The sequence below is a fragment of the Procambarus clarkii genome, chromosome 4 (assembly GCF_040958095.1).
Source record: "Procambarus clarkii isolate CNS0578487 chromosome 4, FALCON_Pclarkii_2.0, whole genome shotgun sequence".
Taxonomy (NCBI): domain Eukaryota; kingdom Metazoa; phylum Arthropoda; class Malacostraca; order Decapoda; family Cambaridae; genus Procambarus; species Procambarus clarkii.
Window position 1 is genome coordinate 34,792,928 of NC_091153.1, and position 25,812 is coordinate 34,818,739.

The 25,812-nt window shown below is 43.0% G+C and overlaps 1 protein-coding gene across 1 annotated transcript; it reads left to right on the forward strand.

Moving 5' to 3' along the window:
* Window positions 1-2,475: 2,475 nt before the first annotated feature.
* On the forward strand, window positions 2,476-21,296 carry LOC138349867 (beta-1,3-glucan-binding protein-like). The gene is made up of 5 exons (XM_069333405.1): window positions 2,476-2,527; window positions 10,305-10,417; window positions 12,746-12,820; window positions 14,112-14,284; window positions 21,151-21,296. Exons 1-5 carry the CDS (start codon window positions 2,479-2,481, stop codon window positions 21,170-21,172), a joined length of 432 nt encoding a protein of 143 aa, XP_069189506.1. The 5' UTR covers window positions 2,476-2,478; the 3' UTR covers window positions 21,173-21,296.
* Window positions 21,297-25,812: the final 4,516 nt, after the last annotated feature.

Below are 25,812 nucleotides of genomic sequence, written 5' to 3' on the forward strand. Positions count from 1 at the left end.
TACTGTACTGCGGTGTTGGGACAGGCTACTGTACTGTCGTGTGGTGCCATGCTACTGTAGTGCTGTGTGGTGTCAGGCTTCTGTGCCTCTGTTTGGTACCAGGCTACAGTACCGCTGTGTAACGCCAGGCTACTGTCCCCTTAAGAGTGACAGAATACTGTACTGTTGAGAGAGACAGGCTACTGTACTGCTGTGTAGTGCCAGGCTACTGTACAGTTGAGGGTGCCAGGCTACTGTACTGTTGTATGGTTCCAGGCTTCATTACTGTTGTGTGGTGCCAGGCTACTGTACTAATTTGTTCTTCAGGCTATTGTACTGTTGTGTGGCGCCATGCTACTGTACTGCTGTGTGGGGCAAGCTACTGTACTGCTCTGTGGGGACAGGCTACTGTACTGCTGTGTGGGGACAGGCTACTGTACTGTGGTGTGTGGACAGGCTACTGTACTGCAGTATTGGGACAGGCTACCGTACTGTCGCGGGTGGTGCCAGGCTATTGTACTGCTGTGTGGGGCCAGGCTACTGTACTGCTGTGTGGGGCCAGGCTTCCGTACTGCTGTGTGGGGCTTGGCTACTGTACTGCTGTATGGGGCAAGGCTACTGTACTGCTGTGTGGTGCCAGGCTACTATACAGTTGATGGTGCCAGGCTACTGTACAGTTGTATTGTGCCAGGCTTCATTACTGTTGTGTGGTGCCAGGCTACTGTACTACTATGTTCTGCCAGGCTACTGTACTGCTGTGTTGCGCCAGGCTACTGTACCGATGAGTGTGCCAGACTACTGTACTGTTGAGGGAGCCAGGCTACTGTACTGTAGAGAGAGAGGCAGGCTACTGTACTGTTGTGTGGTGCCAGGCTACTGTACTGTTGAGGGTGCCAGGCTACTGTACTGTTGTGTGGTGCCAGGCTACTGTACTGCTGTGTGGTGTCAGACAACATTATTGTTGTGTGGTGCAAGGCTACTGTACTGCTGTGTGTTGCCAAGCTACTGTACGGTTGGAGGTGTCAGGCTATTGTACTGTTGTGTGATGCCAGCCTACTGTACTGTAGTGTGGTTCCAGGCTACTGTACTGTTGTGTGGTGCCAGGCTACTGTACTGTTGAGGGTGCCAGGCTACTGTACTGTTGTGTGGTGCCAGGCTACTGTACTGCTGTGTGGTGTCAGACAACATTATTGTTGTGTGGTGCAAGGCTACTGTACTGCTGTGTGTTGCCAAGCTACTGTACGGTTGGAGGTGTCAGGCTATTGTACTGTTGTGTGATGCCAGCCTACTGTACTGTAGTGTGGTTCCAGGCTACGGTACTTTTGTGTGGTGCCAGGCTACTGTACTGTTGTGTGGTGCCAGGCTACTGTACTGTTGTGTGGTGCCAGGCTACTGTACCGTTGTTTGGTGCCAGGCTTCTGTATTGTTGTATGGGGCCAGGCTACTGTACTTCAGTGAGTGGACAGGCTACTGTACTGCGGTGTTGGACAGGCTACTGTACTGTCGTGTGGTGCCAGGCTACTGTAGTGCTGTGTGGTGTCAGGCTTCTGTACCGCTGTGTGGTGCCAGGCTACTGTAGTGCTGTGTGGTGTCAGGCTTCTGTACCGCTGTGTGGTGTCAGGCTACTGTACCGCTGTGTGGCACCAGGCTACTGTACTGTTGAGGGTGCAAGGGTTCTGTACTGCGGTGTGGTACCAGGCTAATCTACCGCTGTGTAGCGCCAGGCTACTGTACCGTTGAGAGTGACAGACTACTGTACTGTTGAGAGAGCCAGGCTACTGTACTGTTGATGGAGAAAGGCTAGTGTACTGCTGTGTAGTGCCAGGCTACTGTACAGTTGAGGGTGCCAGGCTGCTGTACTGTTGTGTGGTGCCAGGCTACTGTAATGTTGTGTGGTGCCAGGCTTCTGTACTGCTGTGTGGAGCCAGGCTACTGTAATGCTATGTTGTGCCAGTCTACTGTACTGCATTGTGGTGCCAGGTTACTGTACCGCTGTGTGGATCCAGGCTACTCTGCTGCTGTGTGGCGCCAAGCTACTGTACCGCTGTGCGGTGCCAGTCTTCTGTACTGCTGTGTGGTGCCAGGCTTCTGTACTGCTGTGTGGTGTCAGGCTACTCTACTGCTGTGTGGTGCCACGCTAGTGTACTGCTGTGTGGTACCAGGTATCTGTACTGTTGTGTAGTGCCAGGCAACTGTACTGTTGTGTGGTGCCAGGCTACTGTACTGTTGTGTGGTGCCAGGCTAGTGTACTGCTGTGTGGTGGCAGGCTACTGTACTATTGTGTGGTGCCAGGCAACAGTACTGTTGTGTGGTGCCAGACGACTGTTCAGCTGTGTGGTGTCTATATTTCTCTCCAGTTTTTCTTTATTAACCCAAAAGTCAGTACTTATGTTTCCACTCCTTAAAGATAATGCAGGGCAATATTATCAATGTTATCTTCTCCATCTCTTTATATCACAACATCTTTTTACATCTCCTTTTCTCCCCTTTCAGACGAGGATGAGGGCGCTGTGCTTCCTGTTAGTGGTCTGTGGAGCCCTGGCTGCCGGTACGACCATCTTGTAAACTTCTCAATATCAGTCTCCCATCATCGTCTCCACAGTTGATCTCCCAGGCAGTTATTGCTAGGCGCTGGTGGAGACTCGTCACACTCGTCACACACTGCTAACTCCTGTCCATACTCGTCACCTGACTCACGGCCACACCATATTCACACGCCACACACCCATGGATTAACTCCCGGCCACACCCATCCTCTCACCCTCTGCCACTATATCCACACCCATCCTCTCACCCTCTGCCACTATATCCACACTCATCCTTTCATCCACTGCCACTATATCCACACTCATCCTTTCACCCACTACCACTATATCCACACTCATCCTTTCACCCACTGCCACTTTATCCACACTCATCCTTTCACCCACTGCCACTATATCCACACTCATCCTTTCACCCACTGCCACTATATCCACACCCATCCTCTCACCCACTGCTACTATATCCACATCCATCCTCTCACCCACTGCTATTATATCCACACTCATCCTTTCACCCACTGCCACTTTATCCACACTCATCCTTTCACCCACTGCCACTATATCCACACTCATCCTTTCACCCACTACCACTATATCCACACTCATCCTTTCACCCACTGCCACTTTATCCACACTCATCCTTTCACCCACTGCCACTATATCCACACTCATCCTTTCACCCACTGCCAGTTTATCCACACTCATCCTTTCACCCACTGCCACTATATCCACACCCATCCTTTCACCCACTGCTACTATATCCACACGCATCCTCTCACCCACCTGCCACTATATCCACACTCATCCTCTCACCCACTTTCACTATATCCAAACCCATCCTCTCACCCTAAGGGTGGGGGATACTGGAGAGTTTAGAGGGGGTAGGGGAGAAAGGAGGACTTCGAGGTGGGGGAGAAGGGAGGGCATGGGGGATTAGGGAGGGCTGGGGAGGGATGAAGGGAGATCCTGGGGAGGGGGAGGATGCCCATTGTGGGTACTCCCCCACCACCGTGTGAGAGCTATAGTGAGTATTAACCTTCAATTGTGAGAGGTATTATAATCTCGTCTTGCACTGTTCAACTTCCAATCAAAGGAGTATACTTTATTAATAACTTCATATTGAGAATGTCTCGCCGCACGGTAGTTAGAGATCGTCATCGTTAATAATCAACATGGTAAGCAAATAATTATCAATAGAATGCACCAAACCGAGAAGGCTATGTAGCACCATCAAATGTGTGGGATAATCAGATGTCGCTAAATATCACCAAGGATGCCAATACGAGAACAGAAACGCATAAGGCGAACGATATCAAAAGTATCCGAGTCGCCAAGAATTCTATCGAGGGACAAACGACCGTGGGGGACGGTCGGAAAACAAGACACACGCTCGTCCTGGAAGTCAGGACATTCAACAAGGATATGCATGACAGTAAGAGGGACAATGCAATTTGGACAATAAGGAGCAGGGTGGCGCTCCATTAAGTGACCGTGAGTTAAACGGGTATGGCCAATACGTAACCTAGCCAGAGCCGTTTCCCACCTCCGGTTACGGTGGTAGAAGGAAGGCCATTGCGACACACGACTCTTAAGAGTACGCAGTTTGTTACCAATAACAGAAGACCAACAACGCTGCCAGCGGGCAAGGATGGAGGCATGAATAACAGGGTAAAAACCGGAATAAGGTATACTTTTACAAGAGATGGGACAAGTGCGGCAAGTGCAAGTTCCTTAGCGGCAGCATCCACACGCTCATTTAAAGAGACACCAAGATGGCTGGGAACCCAGCAAAACTCAACCGACTTAAATTTACTAGAGATAAGAAACAGCCAATGTTGAATCTCGATGACCACCGGGTAGACCAGATTAAAGGACCCTAAAGCCATGAGGGCACTACGCGAGTCAACTACCACCACAAAGGAGGATTGACACCGGGAAAGCAGGAGACGAAGAGCATCGAGAATAGCATAAAGTTCTGCTGTGAAGATGCTAGCCTCCGGAGGAAGGCGACACATAAGTGTGGTCAGGAAAAACAACAGAGTAGCCCACACCGTCAGCAGACTTAGACCCATCGGTGAAGATGGGAACGGAGTGGGAGTGAGAAGAAAAGTGCTGAAGGAAGAGGAGTTTCAGAACCGTAGGAGCGGTAAAAGCTTTAGTAATGCGGGACAGAGAAGTACAAAATTTGGGAAGGGGGACCCTCCAAGGGGGCAGGGATGGAACAATACGAGGAGAAACATTGGTAATATGAACTGAAAGAATCTTGTAAGCGAGTCAAACGGACAGAGGGAGGTGGTGAAGAGGAACAGGAACTACAGGAGGGGTAAAAGTCAAAGAGACTTTTGAGAGAGTGAGGATGTTGGAAGGATCGCGAAAGATAACGAAGACTGTAGCGATCACGGCGGACCTGGAGAGACTGGAAGCCTGTGTCAGCATACAAGCTGAGAGCAGGAGTTGAACGAAAAGCACCAGAGCTGAGGCGCAACGCAGTATGGTGCAAAGGATCAAGACGGCGAAGAGTAGAAGGAGAAGCAGAAGAGTATGCAGGGCAACCATAATCGAGTTTAGACAGGACGAGGGAGGAATGCAAATAGAGGAGCGTGCGCCTATCCGCTCCCCGAGAAATATGGGACAAAACCTTAAGTAGGTTAAGGGCCTTAGAGCATTCAACACGGAAGTAAGAGATATGGGGCGACCAAGACAAACGAGTGTCAAAGAATAAACCCAAAAGCTTTGCGGAATCTTTGTATTTAAGGAGACGACCATAAAGTGACAAAGAGGGACGAAGAACGACCCGCGTCCGAGTAAAAGTCATGGCACAAGTATTAGTAGTAGAGAACTTGAAGCTATGATTGGTGGCCCAAGATGACAAGGCATCAATCGCAAGTTGAAGCTGCCGTTGAAGGAGAGGTAAATCATCACCTTGACAGCAAAGAGTAAGATCGTCAACATAAAGAGCGGAGAAGATGCCTGAAGGAAGGGAGGAAAGAAGACCATTGAGGGCAACCAGAAAAAGAGTAGTACTCAGAACACTACCTTGGGGCACACCTTCATACTGCCGAAAAGAGGCAGAGAGCAGGGTACCAAGTCTGACTCGAAAGGTACGACGAGAGAGAAAGCTTCGAAGGAAGAGAGGGAGATTACCACGAAGGCCAAAAGAACGAAGTTGGGACAGAATATGGTATCTCCAAGTCGTGTCATAAGTCTTTTCCAGGTGAAAAAGGACAGCAACAACGGAGGTCTTCGCAGCAAAAAGCAGTACGAATATAGATCTCCAAGTTCACCAGGACATCAGTCGTGCTGCGGCACTTGCGAAAACCAAATTGAGAAGGAAAGAGGTGGTGATGGTGTTCCAAAAACCACATCAGGCGGACATTTACCCTACGCTCAAAGAGCTTGCAGACACAACTCGTGAGAGCAATAGGGTGAAAGTCCTTAGGGGACGTACCGAGAGACCCTGGTTTCCGAATAGGGAATAAAACAGCATCAAGCCAGTCCTCAGGGACGGACGACGACTCCCAGACCTGGTTATACAGACTCGGTAAATACGGAGACGTGCACGGCGGGAAATGGCGAAGCATCTCATAATGAACGTCATCCGAGCCCGCTGCTGTAGATCCACAGAGGGCCAGGCAGACTGAAGTTCAGAAAGAGAGAAAGGATCATTATAGGGAAGGCGGAGATGAGTGTGGAAATCTAAAGGATAAGATTCAAGAACAGGCTTACGAAGAAGGAAGGATTGAGGAAGATGAGAACCAGAGCTAACAGAAGAAAAGTGGGAACCCAGTTCTGTCGCGACCGTCACTGGGTCCACCACAAGAGTACCGCGGAGGTGGAAAACCGGCGAGACATCTGAAATGAACTTGCCCGCAATCTTACGAATCTTCTTTCAGATCTGTGGCAGAGGAGTATCAGACGTAATGGTGGAAACATAAGATTTCCAACTCTCACGTTTAGCTGTATGGATGGTCCTACGGGCCACCGCACTTGCCTTCCGAAACAAAATAAAAGAATCAGCCGTCTGCCGGCGGCGGTATTTCTTCCAGGCTGCATGCTTACAGCGGACAGCCCTAGCACAGTCCACATTCCACCAGGGAACGCACTTCTGTGTGCCCCGGGAGGAAGAGCGAGGAATAGAGCAGAGGGCAGCGTTGAAGACAGTGTCATAAAAAAGAAAGAGGGCGCGAGGAAGAGGCAGAGAGGAGAGGTCAGAGAGAGTAGCACGGAGGGTGAATAGGCTCCAGTTAACCTTGGCAAACTGCCACCTAGGGAAGGAGAGGGGAGGGTGGAAGGAGAAAAAGGAAACGAGGATGGGGAAATGATCACTGTTATGGAGGTCATCAAGAACCTGCCACGTGAAATCTAAGTAAAGGGACGACGAGCAGAGAGAAAGATCAAGACAGGAAAGGGTGCGAGTCCGAGAGTCCACATGAGTGGGCTCGGCCTCGGGTGTTTGTCAGAATATCACCCCAGAGGGTATGTCGACAGTTGAAATCACCCAAAAGGAGCACCGACTCTGGCAAGGAGTCCAGGAGGTGCTTAAGATCAGGAAGGGAAAGCGGGACATTTAGGGGGAGATAAATGGAACAGACTATACCATTTACCCATAAAAACACGGGCAACAGAACAATGGATAGGTGACGGAAGAAGTAGGGGGACGAAAGAATATCTGATCGAATTAAGAGAGCAGTAGAGTTATGGTGGGGGGGGGGGAGAGTTATGGGAGGGAGAGAAAGAAAGGAATAACCACGAAAGTGACCAGGACGAGCACCAAGCATGGGTTCCTGGAGACAAACACAAAGTGGTGAAAACTGTGTAATTGGAAGTTGGAGTTCATGGAAGTTGGCATAAAATCCACGAGTATTCCACTGAAGAATAGACATTATCAAAGAGAAAGGACAGTAACAGAAAACAAGAAAGAAACAAAGGTAAAGAAGAACACAGTTTATTAAAGAATCTCAGGATCAAGGTCAAGATCCAGAAGGGGGGAAACCCCAGAAGGAGAACCAAGAGGGAAACTTGGCGGGACAGGAGGCAAAGGAATAGGGGAGTAGGTGGTAGATGAGGTTGGGTTTAAGGCCTGGAAACGGTTGTGAGACTGAAGAAGGTGGGAAGGACGAGGAGAGGTCGAACGCAACACGCGAGCATAGGATACGGCCGCAAAAGGGGTGAGACGACGAATTTGGCGTCTCGCTTCAGGAAAAGACAGACGATCACGGTGCTTCAAGTTGAGGAGGGCTTCCTTGAGTTTGTAGTCTATACACGTGCGTGAGAAAGTAAGGTGGGCCTCACCGCAATTGAGGCAGCGAACCTGGGGAGAAGTGCACTCTGACTTAGAATGACTATCGTCCCCACGCATGGGGCATAGATACACAGTACTTGTGCATTTGAGGACACCGTGCCCGAACTTCCAACACTTATTGCAAAGTCTAGGAGAGGGAATGTACTCCTGAACGGAGCATCTGGCACCAGCAAGAATAATAGAGGGCGGAAGGGCCCTACTATCAAAGGTGATTTTAACAACTCGAAGGGGCTGACTGCGACGACCACGAGGGGGTTGAGTATATGTGTCCACCTGGAGGACAGAATGGCCTTGGGCTTCGAGGATATGTTTAATATCCTCATGGCAATCTATGAGGTTCCGAACACCAGTTGCAACATGCTGTGGGAGGAGAACAGTGCCAACACTGGCATTTAACCGAGCGTTTTTGGAGACCTGGACAGGGGTCTCTCCAATGCAGGACAAAGTGGCTAATCGAGTAGCTGCATCCTGAGAAGGAGCAGCGACGACACGCGTACCGTAACTGGTGGAGTTAAAAGTAACAGAGGCATCTACTGAATCAACAAGGTGTTTATGGAGGGAGAAATCGTCAGGAGTAGAATCCAGATGGTGGAGATCAAAGTATTTAGCCCACGTAGCGGGACCAAACAAGGCGTTGCAAGTATTAGTACGAGAAGGGATCGTGCGAGTGCGTCTGTGGCGAGAACGGCGTTGAGAACCCCCCAGAGAGAGAGAGGGGGGGGGGTAAAAGGTGCAGTAGTCACAATGAGAGACAGAGCTGTGCAAGGGGACGAAGTGGTCACCACTAGGGGCTGGGAACTCGACCCTACCACAGAGTAGGGAGGGGAGCAGTCAGGGGGTCGGGGCCCAATGCAGCGGGGGCTACAGGGCCTGGTCTTCCAACACAGTCCGACTTGGGGGCTTGGTCGCCCACCCCACGAGCCTGAGAAGGAACAACGGAAATATTATCAGCCTGAAAACAAGGAAAAAACTTTCATTCACGAATGTGCCCCCACACCCACCATGGAGCCATAATTAGAGGTAGGACACCCAACAAGAAGCTATCGCCGATCTTGCTGGGGCCCCCCAGGGGCGCGTCGTGAGTATACGCCCCACAAACGCTACCTTAAGAACCGTGAGTCCGTCGAGATAGGGTTCAGTGATGAAAGGAGGATTGACAATAAAAGGTTCCCCTCGCTTTCGACGTCGGGTACTATAGTTCAACGGATGCAAGAGTATGCCTCCTCAAATACCCGGGTGTCAAAATAGAAGAAGTCCAAGAGAATAATCAAAACGGGTAAAAGGTTCGCAGGAAATGACAATCAGAAAGGAGAAGAGGGGGGGGGGGGGGGAAACGAAACACAAGGAAAAGGAAAAAAAAAAAAAAAAAAGAGTTCTGGCAAAATTGATAAAGACAGCAGCCGGAGAATAAGGCTGCAAAAGGACAGAGGACTGACCCATGGAGCATCACACTCCGGCAGCCCCCACTAAGCCCCCTCACGTCGACAAGGAGCCAGAAAGGGAGAGGGTCAACATGGTAAGCTGCCACCAGCTTGCTTATTTTTACACGTTCTGGGAAAACTTTTGACTCCCTTGTGATAAGTTCTCAATATCTGGGCGACAGGATGAGTGAACGGATGTTATGTTGGTCTTCGTCCTGTGGTCTCTCTCTCTCTCTGATGTAAATAACATTTTGGGACAGAAGTTAATCTGGTGGATGATCTAGCAAAGCCTCGTGTTGAGTCTGGCGACAATGCTGCCAAGAATCTCCAAACCCTAAGGCGCATCTTATTCCAACTCTCATGAAGGGGTTTCAAAACCTTACATGAAGCACAAGCTTGTACTGATTTTATACATTTAAGGCGCTGCTAGATGGCTTGCTCCCCACGATACAGCTGAAGACCTGTGCGTGAAGACTCGTCTCCAGCCTTGATTCATTATTGTTGGACTGTTGAGGACGTTAATGCATTCAACACTAGAGGGGTGACGGCGGACTTATTCATATGGTCAATATTCCCGAGGTCCCCCACCTGCCCCAACTTTGTGAGCAGCCGCAAACTGGAAGCCTTAACTTCAGGAACTTAGTAGTAACCAGCCTCATGCTGGCTGCTACTCTCAAGGTGATATATCGACCAGCAATAACCGAACAACATTCTACCTGCCAAAAAAGTTTAAATTTACTAACATTCTGTCTTTTAATATCATTCATAAGTAGACAACATTGTCTAGTATTCACACAGAACTCTCCCTAACGTGATATACATCAATGAGAAAGTTCACCAGGGCTGTGAGTTGGGGCGAGAACCTGCGACTGCGGCGTTAACAACCACATTACTCTACGATGGTCAAGTGGTAGAGTATGCTGTTGGTATGGCCTTGGTCCCAGGTTCGCGCCCACCTCACAGCGCTGGGGGGATTTTCTCATTGTCTAGAATTTGTAAATATATTTAAAGTGTTTTAGTAATTAAAACTTATAGTGAAGATAACATTGTCCTTCCCAGATGTTGTTGATCCGGCCAGCTGCCGGAGCTTTCCCTGCCTTATCTTCAACGATGACTTCAACGATCTCAACAACAATATCTGGAAGCCTGAAATCACCATGTCTGGTGGTGGGGTGAGTAACTGTCTCGGGGGCGGGGTGAGTAACTGTCTCGGAGGCGGGGTGAGTAACTGTCTCGGGGGCGGGGTGAGTAACTGTCTCGGGGGCGGGGTGAGTAACTGTCTCGGGGGCGGGGTGAGTAACTGTCTCGGGGGCGGGGTGAGTAACTGTCTCGGGGGCGGGGTGAGTAACTGTCTCGGGGGCGGGGAACGTATGACGTCTGCCTCTCGGGAAAATCAGGGAAGTAGTGACGTGCCAGCGGCCTGGACGGCCGAGAATGACTGTGTTGTCAACATAGCAAGTCACTCCACAATATTTACAACAAGTCCATATAGATATATATAATAAAATATAATATATATACAAAGCCTCAAGGAACTTAAGCATATACGTCAATATGTGTGAACACATAAGGAAGTCATTTTTATATACAGTTGGTACACTTGCTGGAGACGTTCACCAAGGGTCGGGGGGGGGGGGGGGATAATGGAGGAGTTCCAGTAATTAAGCGGTCGCCGGTTATTATGACTTATTCACCATATACACATACTTTTAATATATGTGTGTATGATCGTAAATTTCTGTAATTCTGTACAGTAATATTTTTACAAGAGTAAGCTAACGAAAAATAAGTGACTGAGTTTATGACCTCCACATACACTAACACCAATATTTACATGACGTATGTGTGGTTATAACAGTGTGAGATAGTAGATGATAGGTGTGTGAGATAGTAGATGAATAGGTGTGTGAGATAGTATGATGAATAAGTGTGTGATATAGTATGTTGAATAATTGTGTGAGATTGTATGATGAGTAACAGTATTTTGACTGCACAAGACATCTCACTAAGGTGATATATCATTGACAAAATCAGTTAAAGCCATGAGGAGGATTCGAACCTGCTCACTGGGAACATATGAAGTGAGGGCTGGAACTCATATACCCCATCAGAGTGTTGTAGGGCATTGTGTGAAACCTTGATTGTGTACCAGGTCGATGCCTTGGGACGCCTCGTGGATTCAGTTCAATCCCAGCCTTTATTACTTGTGTAGCAGGTTGTGGTCCAGTAGGTAAAGGCATGTGCTTAGGAGCACCCAAGGTGCCGGTTCGAATCCCCCTCATGGCTCGAACTTATCATCTAACTATTTTTAATGGTACAATGACGTTTACAGCAAACAGAGAAAAGTTTGTTTCTCTGTTACGTCTTGCTCTGAAACGTCTTGCCTGGCAAGAATGAATCACTTAGTCGCCAAGATCTATACCTTCGCAAGCCATTGTACCTTTTTGTTGGTAAATAATAAATAAAAGAAATGAGATCAATGATTATATATTAAGTTAAAATATGATGAAAAAGATGAGTAACAAATATTATGTGATAGTTTGTTGGGTATGAAATATTATACGATAGTTTGTTGAGTAACAAACATAAAATGATAGTTTGTTGAGAAAGAAATATTATGTGATAGTTTGTTGAGTAAGAAATATTATGTGATAGTTTGTTAAGAAATAGTATGTGATAGTTTGTTGAGTAAGAAATATTATGTGATAGTTTGCTGAGTAAGAAATATTATGTGATAGTTTGTTGAGTCACAAATATTATGTGATAGTTTGTTGAGTAATGAACATCATATGATAGTTTGTTGAGTCACACATATTATTTGAGAGTTTGTTGAGTAACAAACATCATATGATAATTTGTTGAGTAACACATATTATGCGATAATTTGTTGAGTCACAAATATTATGTGAGAGTTTGTTGAGTAACAATGACATGGTTATTGAAAATAGTATTAAGTTCCGCCTTGATACATTACAGTATTGTGAATAACATTTTAACAAGTGATTGTATGATGATTATGAAAACAATGAATGAAAATATGAGTTGAAGCAAATTAATGTTTATGAGCATCATATGTATATGAGTGACAGATAAATAACAATATCATGAACGATTGTATGAAGAACAGACTGCATATACAGATTTATGAGTGTAATGAGTAATACAATGATAAAACCAGTTCTGATTAACAATATACTTAGTGAACGTCTCTTGAGTTATAGGTTTAAGAGTATGATGAGGTATAATGAGTAACGATATGATAAACTGCAATATTAGATATTGAATATGTGAATATGGGTATGCAGAGTAACTGCATTTTTAGAACCTCAGTTCCGAAAATTAGTATTATGAATCACAATATGATCAGGGAAAATATGATAAGAAGCCACAGTATGAGTGTTGATATGATAATAAGTCACAGAATGAGTGAAAATATGATAAGCCACAGTATGAGTGATGATATGATAATAAGACAATTGTCTATGCTTCGTCTCCACCAGAACTGGGAGTTCCAGATGTACTTAAACGATCATAGTCTCAGCTACATACGTGATTCTGCTCTGATCATCAAGCCGGTGAGTTATACTTGACTGTGTATGTTTACTCTCTCTCTCTCTCTCTCTCTCTCTCTCTCTCTCTCTCTCTCTCTCTCTCTCTCTCTCTCTCTCTCTCTCTCTCTCTCTCTCTCTCTCTCTCTCTCTCTCTCTCTCTCTCTTTTTCTTGTGGTGCGGTTAGTTATTTTTGCAATAATGATAATAATAAAAATTGGTTATAGACCCCATGATTTTCATATTATATTCGAGTGAACTAAAAACAGGATTACAGGAAAATGTGAAAATTCGCTGATAACTCAAAAATACGAAAGAAATACCTCACACAAGGCAAGTCGTACTAGGTAAGATTTGTGGGATCTTAAATGACTAGTGTAATCAGCAGTGAGTCGGAAAATATAGACGAGAAAATATAAATATAGAATATATATTTAATATAGACGAATGAGGTAATATATACCCCTTTGATAACGAAAATTTAAATCAACATCCAAATTTTTATAAAATCACTTGAACTGAAAATTGAAGAGAAATAATCAACAAATAATCAGAGACGACTTTAATAATACAAATCAATGTCTTGTTTCGAGCAATAAATTCATCTACAATGATGATGATTTTAGTAACTTAATTTCGTTTTATAAAGTGCTTTAAACCGACTAATTAATAAAATAGTTAAATGATTAAGACGAACACTTGAGTGTACACAGAAGGGCCCGTAAGTAGTAAGCTGGTTAAGAAACAAACCCCACGAAGAAAATCTGAAAGATCTTTACTTACTTTCTTAAGCAACATGTTTTTTGCCTGCCTTGATTGTAGGAGTTCCGTTAGTAATTCATAATGTTTTCTGAGGGATTAAAATTTAATCCCAGGATGCTTAGATAATCATTGACAGGTAAACAATTCAGTTCATCCATATGATACTGCCAGAACCAGCTGATGGTGTCCAGGTAACACAGTAACAGCTGATGGTGTCCAGGTTACACAGACACAGCTGATGGTGTCCAGGTAACACAGTAACAGCTGATGGTGACCAGGTAACACAGTAACAGCTGATGGTGTCCAGGTTACACAGTAACAGCTGATCGTGTCCAGGTAACACAGTAACAGCTGATGGTGTCCAGGTAACACAGTAACAGCTGATGGTGACCAGGTAACACAGTAACAGCTGATGGTGTCCAGGTAACACAGTAACAGCTGATGGTGTCCAGGTAACACAGTAACAGCTGATGGTGTCTAGGTAACTCTCTCTCACCCTCCATCACGATTCTTCACCCTTCACCACTCTCCCTCACATTCCATTACTCTCTCTCAGGAACTGACGTCCAACCGTCATGGTGAGGACTTCCTGTTCCACAACGAGCTCAACCTGGGGTCAGCGTGCACGGAAAACCGGGACTACGGCTGCGTCCGCAGAGGAACCTCCGAGCACATCATCAACCCCATCATGAGCGCCAAACTTACCACTCAGCCAAGCTTCGCCTTCAGGTGGGTGCTGCCGAGTGCCGCTAGTGCTGAGTTGGCCCAGCCTCGGTGTGGCCCTTCTGGCCTCAATATGGCCCTTATGGTCTTACTGTGAGCCTTATGGTCTCACTGTGGCCCTTACGCCTCACTGTGGCCCTTATCGTCTCAATGTGGCCTTTATGGCCTCACTGTGGCCCTTATGGTCTCACTGTGAGCCTTATGGTCTCACTGTGACCCTTGTGGCCTCACTGTGACCCTTGTGGCCTCACTGTGACCATTGTGACCTCACTGTGACCCTTGTGGCCTCACTGTGACCCTTGTGGCCTCACTGTGAGCCTTATGGTCTCACTGTGACCCTTATAGCCTCACTGTGACCGCTTATAGCCTCACTGTGGCCCTTATGACCTCACTGTGGTCCTTATGGCCTCACTGTGGCCCTTATGACCTCAGTGAGGCCCTTATGGCCTCTGAAGTGCGTTAGGTAGGGTTGGTTAGGTTCGATCATATATCTACGTTAATTTTACCTCCAATAAAAAAAATTGACCTCATACATAATGAAATGGGTAGCTTTATCATTTCATAAGAAAAAAATAGAGAAAATATATTAATTCAGGAAAACTTGGCTTATTAGGCAAATCGGGCCTAGCATAGTAGGCCGAGAAGTGCGTTCTGGCTACTAGGTACGACATTCATATATATATATATATATATATATATATATATATATATATATATATATATATATATATATATATATATATATATATATATATATATATATATATATATATATATGTATATATATATATATATATATATATATATATATATATATATATATATATATATATATATACATATATATATATATATATATATATATATATATATATATATATATATATATGCATATATATATATACATATATATATACATATATATATATATGCATATATATATATACATATATATATACATATATATATATACATATATATATATATACATATATATATATTATTAAATATGACCGAAAAAGTAAGATTAATAATTCTAACACGAATTTTCTCAATCTTTCGTACATTTCTTTTCACTGTTGGAGGTAAATCAAAAATCAATTCTCCAAAATTCATTTTTATTTCTATTCTGACGCGACACGAGCGCGTTTCGTAAAACTTATTACATTTTCAAAGACTTTAGTTCACAAATACACAACTGAATAGAACTTACGCATCTCCGATTTTATATCTACATTTGAGTGAGGTGGAAGAGGTGATGTGGCATTAACACAAGACAGAACAAGATGTGGCATTAATAGGGTATTAATTTCATCAACACAAGACTGAACACGAAACAATGGATATTGAATAGAAGTGTTTGTAGAAAGCCTATTGGTCCATATTTCTTGATGCTTCTATATTGGAGTGGAGTCTTGAGGTGGGTAGAATATAGTTGTGCAATAATTGGCTGTTGATTGCTGGTGTTGACTTCTTGATGTGTAGTGCCTCGCAAACGTCAAGCCGCCTGCTATCGCTGTATCTATCGATGATTTCTGTGTTGTTTACTAGGATTTCTCTGGCGATGGTTTGGTTGTGGGAAGAGATTATATGTTCCTTAATGGAGCCCTGTTGCTTATGCATCGTTAAACGCCTAGAAAGAGATGTTGTTGTCTTGCCTATATACTGGGTTTTTTGAGGCTTACAGTCCCCAAGAGGGCATTTGAAGGCATAGACGACGTTGGTCTCTTTTAAAGCGTTCTGCTTTGTGTCTGGAGAGTTTCTCATGAGTAGGCTGGCCGTTTTTCTGGTTTTATAGTAAATCGTCAGTTGTATCTTCTGATTTTTGTCTGTAGTTATCACATTTCTATTAACAATATCTTTCAAGACCCTTTCCTCCGTTTTATGAGCTGTGGAAAAGAAGTTCCTGTAAAATAGTCTAATAGGGGGTATAGGTGTTGTGTTAGTTGTCTCTTCAGAGGTTGCATGGCTTTTCACTTTCCTTCTTATGATGTCTTCGATGAAACCATTGGAGAAGCCGTTATTGACTAGGACCTGCCTTACCCTACAGAGTTCTTCGTCGACTTGTTTCCATCCTGAGCTGTGGCTGAGAGTACGGTCGACATAAGTGTCGACCGTGAAACGACATCAAGAAACGACAATGAATTATCAACTTCACACTCTGCAGTAAAACGTATATTACTATGTTGTGCATTAAGATACTCTCTAAATTTCTCAATATGACATTGGTCCTTAAACAACACTTTTAGATGACACTTTTTTGTTGTTTAAGGACCAATGTCATATTGAGAAATTTAGAGAGTATCTTAATGCACAACATAGTAATATACGTTTTACTGCAGAGTGTGAAGTTGATAATTCATTGTCATTTCTTGATGTCAAAGTGAATAACCTTAATGGGTTCAACACTAATGTTTTTAGGAAACCAACCTTTACTGGTTTAGGTTTAAATTTTAATTCCTTTGTTCCTGATATTTTTAAGAAAAATGCAATTAAGACTCTACTGAATAGGGCCTTTGTTTTATGTTCTAATTGGAATAACTTCGATCAAGAAATTAATTTTCTTGTGAAATTTTTTTCAAATAATGGTTATCCTTTGCATATGGTTTATACCTTTATAAGGAATTTCTTAAATAAGAAGTTTCACCCATCGTGTAGGATTACTACAGTGGAAAGGGATCTTAAATATATTAAATTACCATTTTATGGCAGTATTAGCTTTTCTGTAAGGAGTCGTTTGAGGAGACTGTTGCAGCATTGTTATCCTCAAGTAGACTTTAGATTTATTTTTGTCAACACAAATACCATAGGCTCTTATTTTAAATTTAAAGATAAAGTGCCTACCCCCTTGTGCTCAAATGTCGTATATATGTATAATTGTTCCAGCTGTAATGTTGGATATGTCGGGAGTTCCATTCGGAACTTTAAGAATAGGATACTTGAGCACCGGGGATTATCTTTTAGGACTGGATTACCATTGTCTAAACCAGCATTTTCGGAGATTAGAAACCATTGTTATGAGTTTGATCATTCTCTGCTGGAATCTGATTTTAAAATTCTGGACACTTGTATGAATGGCCAGTCAGATTTGAGAGTAATGGAATCCTTATATATAAAGGAGCTGCGGCCTCTGTTAAATAGCAACCTTTTAGCTGTTCAATTGTACACTGTATAGTGCACAGTAGGCCCTGTAATTTGATTTATAGTTCATTTTGGTAGTTTAATTTTATTATAATTTTGTTTAGTTTACCATGTCTTTGCCTTTTCTTACTTATTTCAAGTCTTGACTTTGTACATTAATATAATCTTTTATTTAGGATATATAATACATTTTTTGGTATTTAATTTTATTTAATATTTGACTTTTTTATAAGATTTTGGTTAGTACTTTATAATTGTCGTTTATTCTGTTTGTATTTTACATACATTTTTTGTAGATTTGTAGTCATTATATAAATATTTGTTATAGTGTTTAGTATCTATGTGTTAGGTATCAAGTTTCACTTTTGATCACTTCACGTAAGTTTAATAGAATGGTGTGTTTTAGTAGTTATAAATTTCATCTTGTAGTTTAATGGATTTTTAAATTAGCTTTAATATATGTGACAATTAATAAGTTTTATTTGTATTGATCACTTTAAGTGCGCTTAAGTATTTTGTTTTTTTAAGCATTTTCCTTTCTTTGATAGGCAATTATATTCAGTATGAGTTCTTTTTTTACCAGTTATTTGATTGTGATTTCTGTTTTTTCTTTTAGATCTGATGATGAATACGAGAAGTATTCGAAACGTTATGTTTTTTAAAGTAAAGAATCTGAAACAAGATGTTCAGTATATCCCTGGTTTTCCTATTCATCTTAAATATATATATATATGTATGTATATATATATATATATATATATATATATATATATATATATATATATATATGTCGTACCTAGTAGCCAGAATGCACTTCTCAGCCTAATATGCAAGGTCCGATTTGCCTAATAATCCAAGTTTTCATGAATTAATTGTTTTTCGACTACCTAACCTACCTAACCTAACCTAACTTTTTCGGCTACCTAACCTAACCTAGCCTATAGAGATAGGTTAGGTTAGGTAGGGTTGGTTAGGTTCGGTCATATATCTACGTTAATTTTAACTCCAATAAATAAAATTTACCTCATACATAATGAAATGGGTAACTTTATCATTTCATAAGAAAAAATTAGAGAAAATATATTAATTCGGGAAAACTTGGCTTATTAGGCAAATCGGGCCTTGCATAGTAGGCTGAGAAGTGCGTTCTGGCTACTAGGTACGACATATATATATATATATATATATATATATATATATATATATATATATATATATATATATATATATATATATATATATATATATAATAAATGTTCGTTTGTTCAAAATCGCTAATCTCCGAAAGTTCTTCACTGATTGCCTTGAAATTTTCACAAAACGTTCCCCTCGCATCCGGACGGATTTTTATATACATACTCTATAGATGTCACATCTGTGACGGGAAAATACGTGCTTTTTTTGAAAAGCTGTATTTTTTGAGTTTTTTCATGTAAGGGAAAGCTTCGAAACTTCTTTACTGATTGCTTTGAAATTTTGACACAACATTGCATTCGAATTAGTGAGTGTTTTTACATACCTACTATACGCATGCCTCACCTGTGACAGGAAAAACATTTTTTTTTTAAACAGCGCCGTCTGTTGGACGTAAGAGCAACAGGTGCTCTTATCTCCGAAAGTTCGTCACTGATTGCTTTGAAATTTTGGCACAAGGTTCCATTCGAATACGTGTGTGTTTTTGTATACCTAATATATTTAGATGTCACACCTGTGATAGGTAAAAACATGCGGTTTTTAAAAAACAGCACCATCTGTTGCACGTAAGAGCAACACATAATATACAAAATATGTTACGATTCAATTTTAATATTTCCGATTGCATTGATAAATTGAATTTTCATAGCTGTGTTGTTTACCATACTGTTCATTTCGTAGGTATAGCTTATTTGTTTCTTTTCTCATTGTTTTTATTTCGTTTTGTTACCTGTTCTTCTTATTTTTCAGTGCAATTGGTGGTGAAATTGAGCTGTGTCGATTGATATGCGTTTGATTTGAATTTTTCGTTAGCATTTTTTATTTTTTTTTTAAACAAGAAAATGGACACAACGTTTATTTCACAGCTGCAAATGTACAACAAAAATCTATGAATCCACAGGCTACAACGTTAACTGCTTTCTTCACGTTATGTCAAAATGACGCGTTTGCGAAAACGCTGCTATATTCGGAAGTGCATACGTATTACACATGGAATGCCAGTAGAAAATCATTTGAACGACGCAAACGAGGAGACCGAGTCGACGGACAACCTGGAATATTAAAATAAACTACGATAGGCAGACTGTACACCGTGCAGCCCAATCAAGATAAATGCTTCTTTCTTCGCATGCTGTTGGTAAATGTGCCCGGTCCATTGTCTTTCCAGCCACTGAGATTTGTCAACGGCGTAACACATGCCACTTTCCGTAGTGTATGTCAAGCTCGGAATTTATTGGAGAACGACCAACACTGGGATGCATGCATTAATGACACGTCCAACACGTCACATTATATTGACCACCTGCTCTCCAACAAAGTTATGGGACAAATATAAATCGCACATGGCTTAAGATATTATCCGTCGAATACGCAAGAAAAATTCAAATATGAACATGGATTTCACAGCAGAAATCTACAACGAAACGTTGATAATGATTGAAGATTTTGCTTAGAATTCGCGAACAAAATTCTAAATCAATTGGAAATGCCATCACCGAATCGATCTGCTGCTGCTTTGTTCAATGTAGAATTGCATCGTTAACAAAATTACAATCTGTTGTCGTATGTGCATTCAAATATTCCTAAGGGAACGTTTGATTGAAAAGGAATTTACAATCAAATAATTCAAACTGTCATTAACGGGTTTGGAGAAATCTTCTTAGATGCGCCAGGAGGAATTGTAAATCCTTCCTAATTAGATTGATTCTGGCAGCATTTCAATCCCAAAATGACATAACCTTAGCTATTGCATTGTCCGGAATAGCTGCGACATTGTTACCAGGTGGAAGAACTACTACTTCAGTATTGAAATTACCATTAAACATGCAATTCAATGAAACTCCCACGTGCAACATTTCCAAAGCATCCGGCATGACAAAAGTATTGCAGAAATGTAAACTAATCGTTTGGGATGAATGCACAATGGCCCACAAAAAATTGCTCGAGGCTGTTGATCGATCATTAGAAGATTTGCGTGGAAACATCAGACCATTTGGGAATGCATTAATATTGCTTGCAGGAGATTTCAGGCAAACATTACCTGCAATTCCTCGATACAAGTATGTCGACACTGTTGAAAAAGCAGATGAAGCGGTTAGTTATCCAACAGAATTTTTTAATTCATTCGATCTGGTAGGGATACCATCACACGTACGGCAATTGAAAATCTGCGTGCCAATTGTCATGTTGCGAAATATCAATCAGCTAACGCTTTGCAGCGCCACGTGCCTTGCAGTAAATGTTACGGACCCGAATCCAACGTCCGAGCACGGAGCAGTGACGACCGCGCCATCTGTGGGTCAGCTCCCGAAAACCCCTCCAAATGGACGACGACACCTGGTGAGGACGAGGTGTACTGGTCACGAGGGCCAGTTTCCAGTCCTGTTCAGCTCACAACACAGCCGCTGCTGACCTCTGGTGAGGTGGTGCTCAGACGACAACGCCATCTATGGAGTTGATAGTCGGGCGTTTGTGTCTGAGCCTGTAAGTGAGGTGCTTTTGTGTGTCCCTGTTATTGATGACGTGTCTGCTTACAGAGTCGACCTGGGACTGCTGTAAGGGAAGTTGAGTCAGTCTACCCAAGGCAGCCGTCTCGACACCAGGTGTTTTGCTGCAGCAGCTGTGAGTCGCCTCCCGGATGAACACTGTGGTGTTACCCTGCCTGTGAAGCGGCAGTTGAGGATTGTCATACCCGGGACTGACTGGTGGAGACGATTAACCACTGGGGTATTGTGGACAGGAGAGTGATCTGTGGTATCACACGAGGCTCCTGACTAGGGCGCTACCCTAGTATCGCTCGTGGAGTGGCCTGACCAGCGTTGCTGATCCGGAACCTGCCAGCTGTCTGCTGGACTTGTGGTTGACGGCCTCCATGGCGGTGCCCCCAGTGGAACTGTGTTTTGGCTGGCCTGTGGCCGGGGTAGACTCAGCTTTTCGAAGGATTCGTCGTGAGGCCACGAGAGCACCGAGAACTTGGCATCGAGAAGATCCAGAGTCTTCAGAAGAAGTCGACAGTGTAGATAATACTCCTGTGTAGTGTTTATACCCTCCCCCGAGTAATCTTCTTATATATATTTATTGGTGAAGGTGCTAATTATAATATTAAGTTTTTGCCTTTCTTTCCCTTCCCCTTTTAGTTTACTTGCGTTACTGATCACATCCCTTGAAAGCCACTACTGGCTTGGGGCCGGATACCCTTCCTCTAACAACATAAGAGTAAGAACCCAGTTGCGACCCGAGAGGGCCGTAACAGTAAACAAAAATAATCAGCAACGTTCTAGAAGCAACAATCTTGACAGGACCTTTAAAAAATGAAGATGTTCTCATTCCTCGCATTCCTATGATTCCAATAGATATGCCAATTTCAATTTAAGATATTGTAATTTAAAATTGCAATCACCATCAACAAGGCTAAGGGTCAATCTTTAGAATTGTGCAGTTTATATCTAGACACGGAATGTGTCTAGATATAAACAATTTTCTTATAGCGAAAATTATATGTTGCGTGTTCTAGAGTCGGCAAACCAGATAATCTCTATATCGCCACAGACAATGGATAATCTCTATATCACAACAGAACAACAAAACATATTGCATACAAACAAGCATTGTGAAATTAAACATATTTGAAACGAGCGCTTTCTCTTTTCTTTCTTTTCCATTTAAGTAGACTGAGCCACAGCAACGTATGACGGGTACAGCTAGTATATAAATAAAAATGGAAATGTTCGTTTGTTGAAAATCACTAATCTCCGAAAGTTCTTCCCCGTTTGCCATGAAATTTTCACATAATATTCCATTCACATCCGAGCAGGTTTTATATACATATTATATAGATGTCACGTCTGTGACAGGAAAAAACATGCTTTTTTGAAAAACAGTGTTTTTCATGTGAGGGAAATCTTCGAAACGTCTTTACCGATTGCTTTGAAATTTTCACACAATATTGTATTCGAATAGGCGAGTGATTTTATATACTTACTATATACATGCCTCACCTGTGACAGGAAAAAAACATGTTTTTTTTGTAAACAGCGCATCTGTAGGACGTATGAGCAACACACGCTGAAATCTCCGAAAAGTTCTTCACCGATTAGCTTTGAAATTTTGACACAACGTTTCACTCGAATACGTGTATCTTTTTATATACCTACTATTCAGATGTCAAAACCTTTGACAGGTAAAAAATAGTTTTTTTTTAAACAGTGCCTAACTGTTGTACGTAAGAACAACACACACTGTACAAAATATGTTGCAATTTAATTTCAATGTTTCCAATTGCATTGATAAATTGAATTTTCATAGATTTTGATTTATTTCATTTTGATTTAATTATTTTGTGACATTGCATTGGAATTGAGCTGTATCGTTTACCATACCGTTCATTTCGTAGGTATAGCTTATTTGTTTCTTTTTTCATTGTTTTCATTTCGTTTTTTCAATTGTTCTGCTTATTTTTCAGTGCAGTTGGTGGTGAAATTGAGCTGTGTATATTGATCTGCGCTTGAATATAATTATTTATTTAGTATCTTTTGTTTGTTTTGAAACAAGAAAATAGACAACACGTTTATTTCACAGCTGCAAATGTGCAACAAACAGCTATGAAATCCACCAACAACAACGTTAACTGCTTTCTTCACGTTTTGTCAAATTGACGCTTTGCAAAAACACTTGTATTTGGAAATGCCTACGTATTACAAATGGAATGCCAGTAGAAAATCATTTGAACGACGCAAACGAAGAGAGCGAGTCGATGGACAACCTGGCGTATTCATATGAACTAGGATAGGAAGACTGTCCACCGTGCACCCCAATCAAGATGAATGCTTCTTTCTTCGCATGCTGTTGGTAAATGTGCCCGGTCCATCGTCTTTCCAGCCATTGAGATTTGTTAACAGCGTTACACATGCCACTTTCTGTAGTGCATGTCATGCTCTGAATTTATTGGAGAACGACCGACACCTGGGATGTATGTATTAATATGCGTCTAACACGTACATCCAAATCAAAATTCGTGCAGCATTCGCAATCATATTGGCCGCCTGCTCTCCTTCATCTCCAACAAAGTTAATGGAGAAATATAAATCGCACATGGCTGTAGATATTATCCGTCGAATACGCAAGGAAAATTCAAATATGAACATGGATTTCACAGCAAAAATCTACAATGAAGCGATGATAATGATTGAAGAATTGTTCTTAGAATTCGCGAACAAAGTTCTCAATCAATTGGAAATGCCATCACCGAATCGATCTGTTGCTGCTTTGTTCAATGTAGAATTGCATCGTTAACTAAATTACAATCTGTTGTCTGTATGTGCATTCAAATATTCCTAAGGTAACGCTTGAGCGAATGGCATTTACACTCAAATAAATCAAACTGTCAATAACGGGCTTGGAGAAATCTTCTTAGTTGCGCCAGGATGAACTGGTAAAAACCTTCCTAATTAGATTGATTCTGGCAGCATTTCGATCCAAAAATGGCATTACCTTAGCTCTTGCATAGTCCGGAATAGCTGCGACATTGTTACCAGGTGGAAGAACTGCTACTTCGGCTTTGAAATTGCCATTGAACATGCAATTCATTAAAACTCCCACGTGCAACATTTCTAAAGGATCCGGCGTGGGAAAGTATTGCAGAAATGCAAACTTAATATTTGGGATGAATGCACAATGGCCCACAAAAAATCGCTCAAGGCTCTTGTTCGATCATTGCAAGATTGCGTGGAAACATCAGACCATTTGGGAATGCATTAATATTGCTTGCAGGAGATTTCAGGCAAACACTACCTGTAATTCCTCGATTGACACCAGCAGACGAATAAATGCTCGACTGAAATACTTTACTTTGTGGAGCCACAAAGACGTTTATAAATAAAATTAAATCAATGATAAGTTTTATTATAATTCAAATTTATAATACAATTATAATTTTAATATTTATAATTCCAAGCTTTAATGTCATTTATAATTATAATATTATATATTATAGTTATTACATTGTGAAGCAAACTAAGTTTGAGCAATTTCAATATTATTGCCAGTTTATAGGGAAGTTTTTGTGTTGCATAGGAAGTTATTACATTCACTTAGGCTGATGTAGCAAAATAATGTTGAGGCCATAATGGTGATGCCCTCCCTCCCCCCATCCCCCCAGGTATGGTCCGGATAGAGGTTCCGCGCCCAAGATGCCCCGATGAGACTGGTTGTGGCCAGGTGAGTGGCAGGTGTGGCCAGATGAGTGGCAGGTGTGGCCAGGTGAGTGACAGGTGTGGCCAGGTAAGTGGCAGTGTGGCCAGGTGAGTGACAGGTGTGGCCAGCTGAGTGGCAGGTGTGGACATGTTTTGCCAGGTGAGTGGCAGGTGTGGCCAGGTGAGTGACAGGTGTGGCCAGGTGAGTGGCAGGTGTGGACATGTGTGGCCAGGTGAGTGACAGGTGTGGACATGTGTTGCCAGGTGAGTGGCCATGTGTGGCCAGGAGAGTGGCAGGTGTGGACATGTGTGGCTAGGTGAGTGGCTGGTGTGGCCATGTGTGGCCAGGTGAGTGGCAGGTGTGGACATGTATGGCCAGGGGAGTGGCAAGTGTGGGCAGGTGTGGTCAGGTGAGTAGCCAGGTGAGTCGCAGGTGTGGTCAGGTAAGTGGCAGGTGTGGCCAGGTAAATGGCAGGTGTGGCCAGCTGAGTGACAGGTGTGGGCATGTGTGGCCAGGTGAGTGGCAGGTGTGGACATGTGTGGCCAGGTGAGTGGACATGTGTGGCTAGGTGAGTGGCAGGTGTGCCCAGGTGAGTGGCAGGTGTGAACATGTGTGGGCCAGGTGAGTGGCAGGTGTGGCCATGTGCGGGCAGGTGAGTGGCCATGTGTGGCCAGGTGAGTGGCAGGTGTGGACATGTGTGGCCAGGTGAGTGGCAGGTGTGGCCAGGTGAGTGGAAGGTGTGGCCAGGTGAGTGACAGGTGCGGCCATGTGTAGCCAGGTGAGTGGCAGGTGTGGCAAGGTGAGTGACAGGTGTTGCCAGGTGAGTGGCAGGTGTGGCCAGGTGAGTGGCAGGTGTGGCCAGGTGAGTAGCAGGTGTGGTTAGGTGAGTGACAGGAGTGGCCAGGTGAGTGACAGGTGTGGCCAGGTGAGTGGCAGATGTGGCCAGGTGTGTATCAGGTGTGGCCAGGTGAGTGACAGGTGTGGCCAGGTGAGTGACAAGTGTGGCC

Bases quoted from the DNA above. Each gene is read 5' to 3' on its own strand.
- LOC138349867 (XM_069333405.1), top strand. From the start codon at position 2,479: ATGAGGGCGCTGTGCTTCCTGTTAGTGGTCTGTGGAGCCCTGGCTGCC. The intron at 10,418-12,745 runs GTGAGTAACTGT...CGTCTCCACCAG, and splicing joins TCACCATGTCTGGTGGTGGG to AACTGGGAGTTCCAGATGTA. The intron at 14,285-21,150 runs GTGGGTGCTGCC...GTCTGCTTACAG, and splicing joins CAGCCAAGCTTCGCCTTCAG to AGTCGACCTGGGACTGCTGT.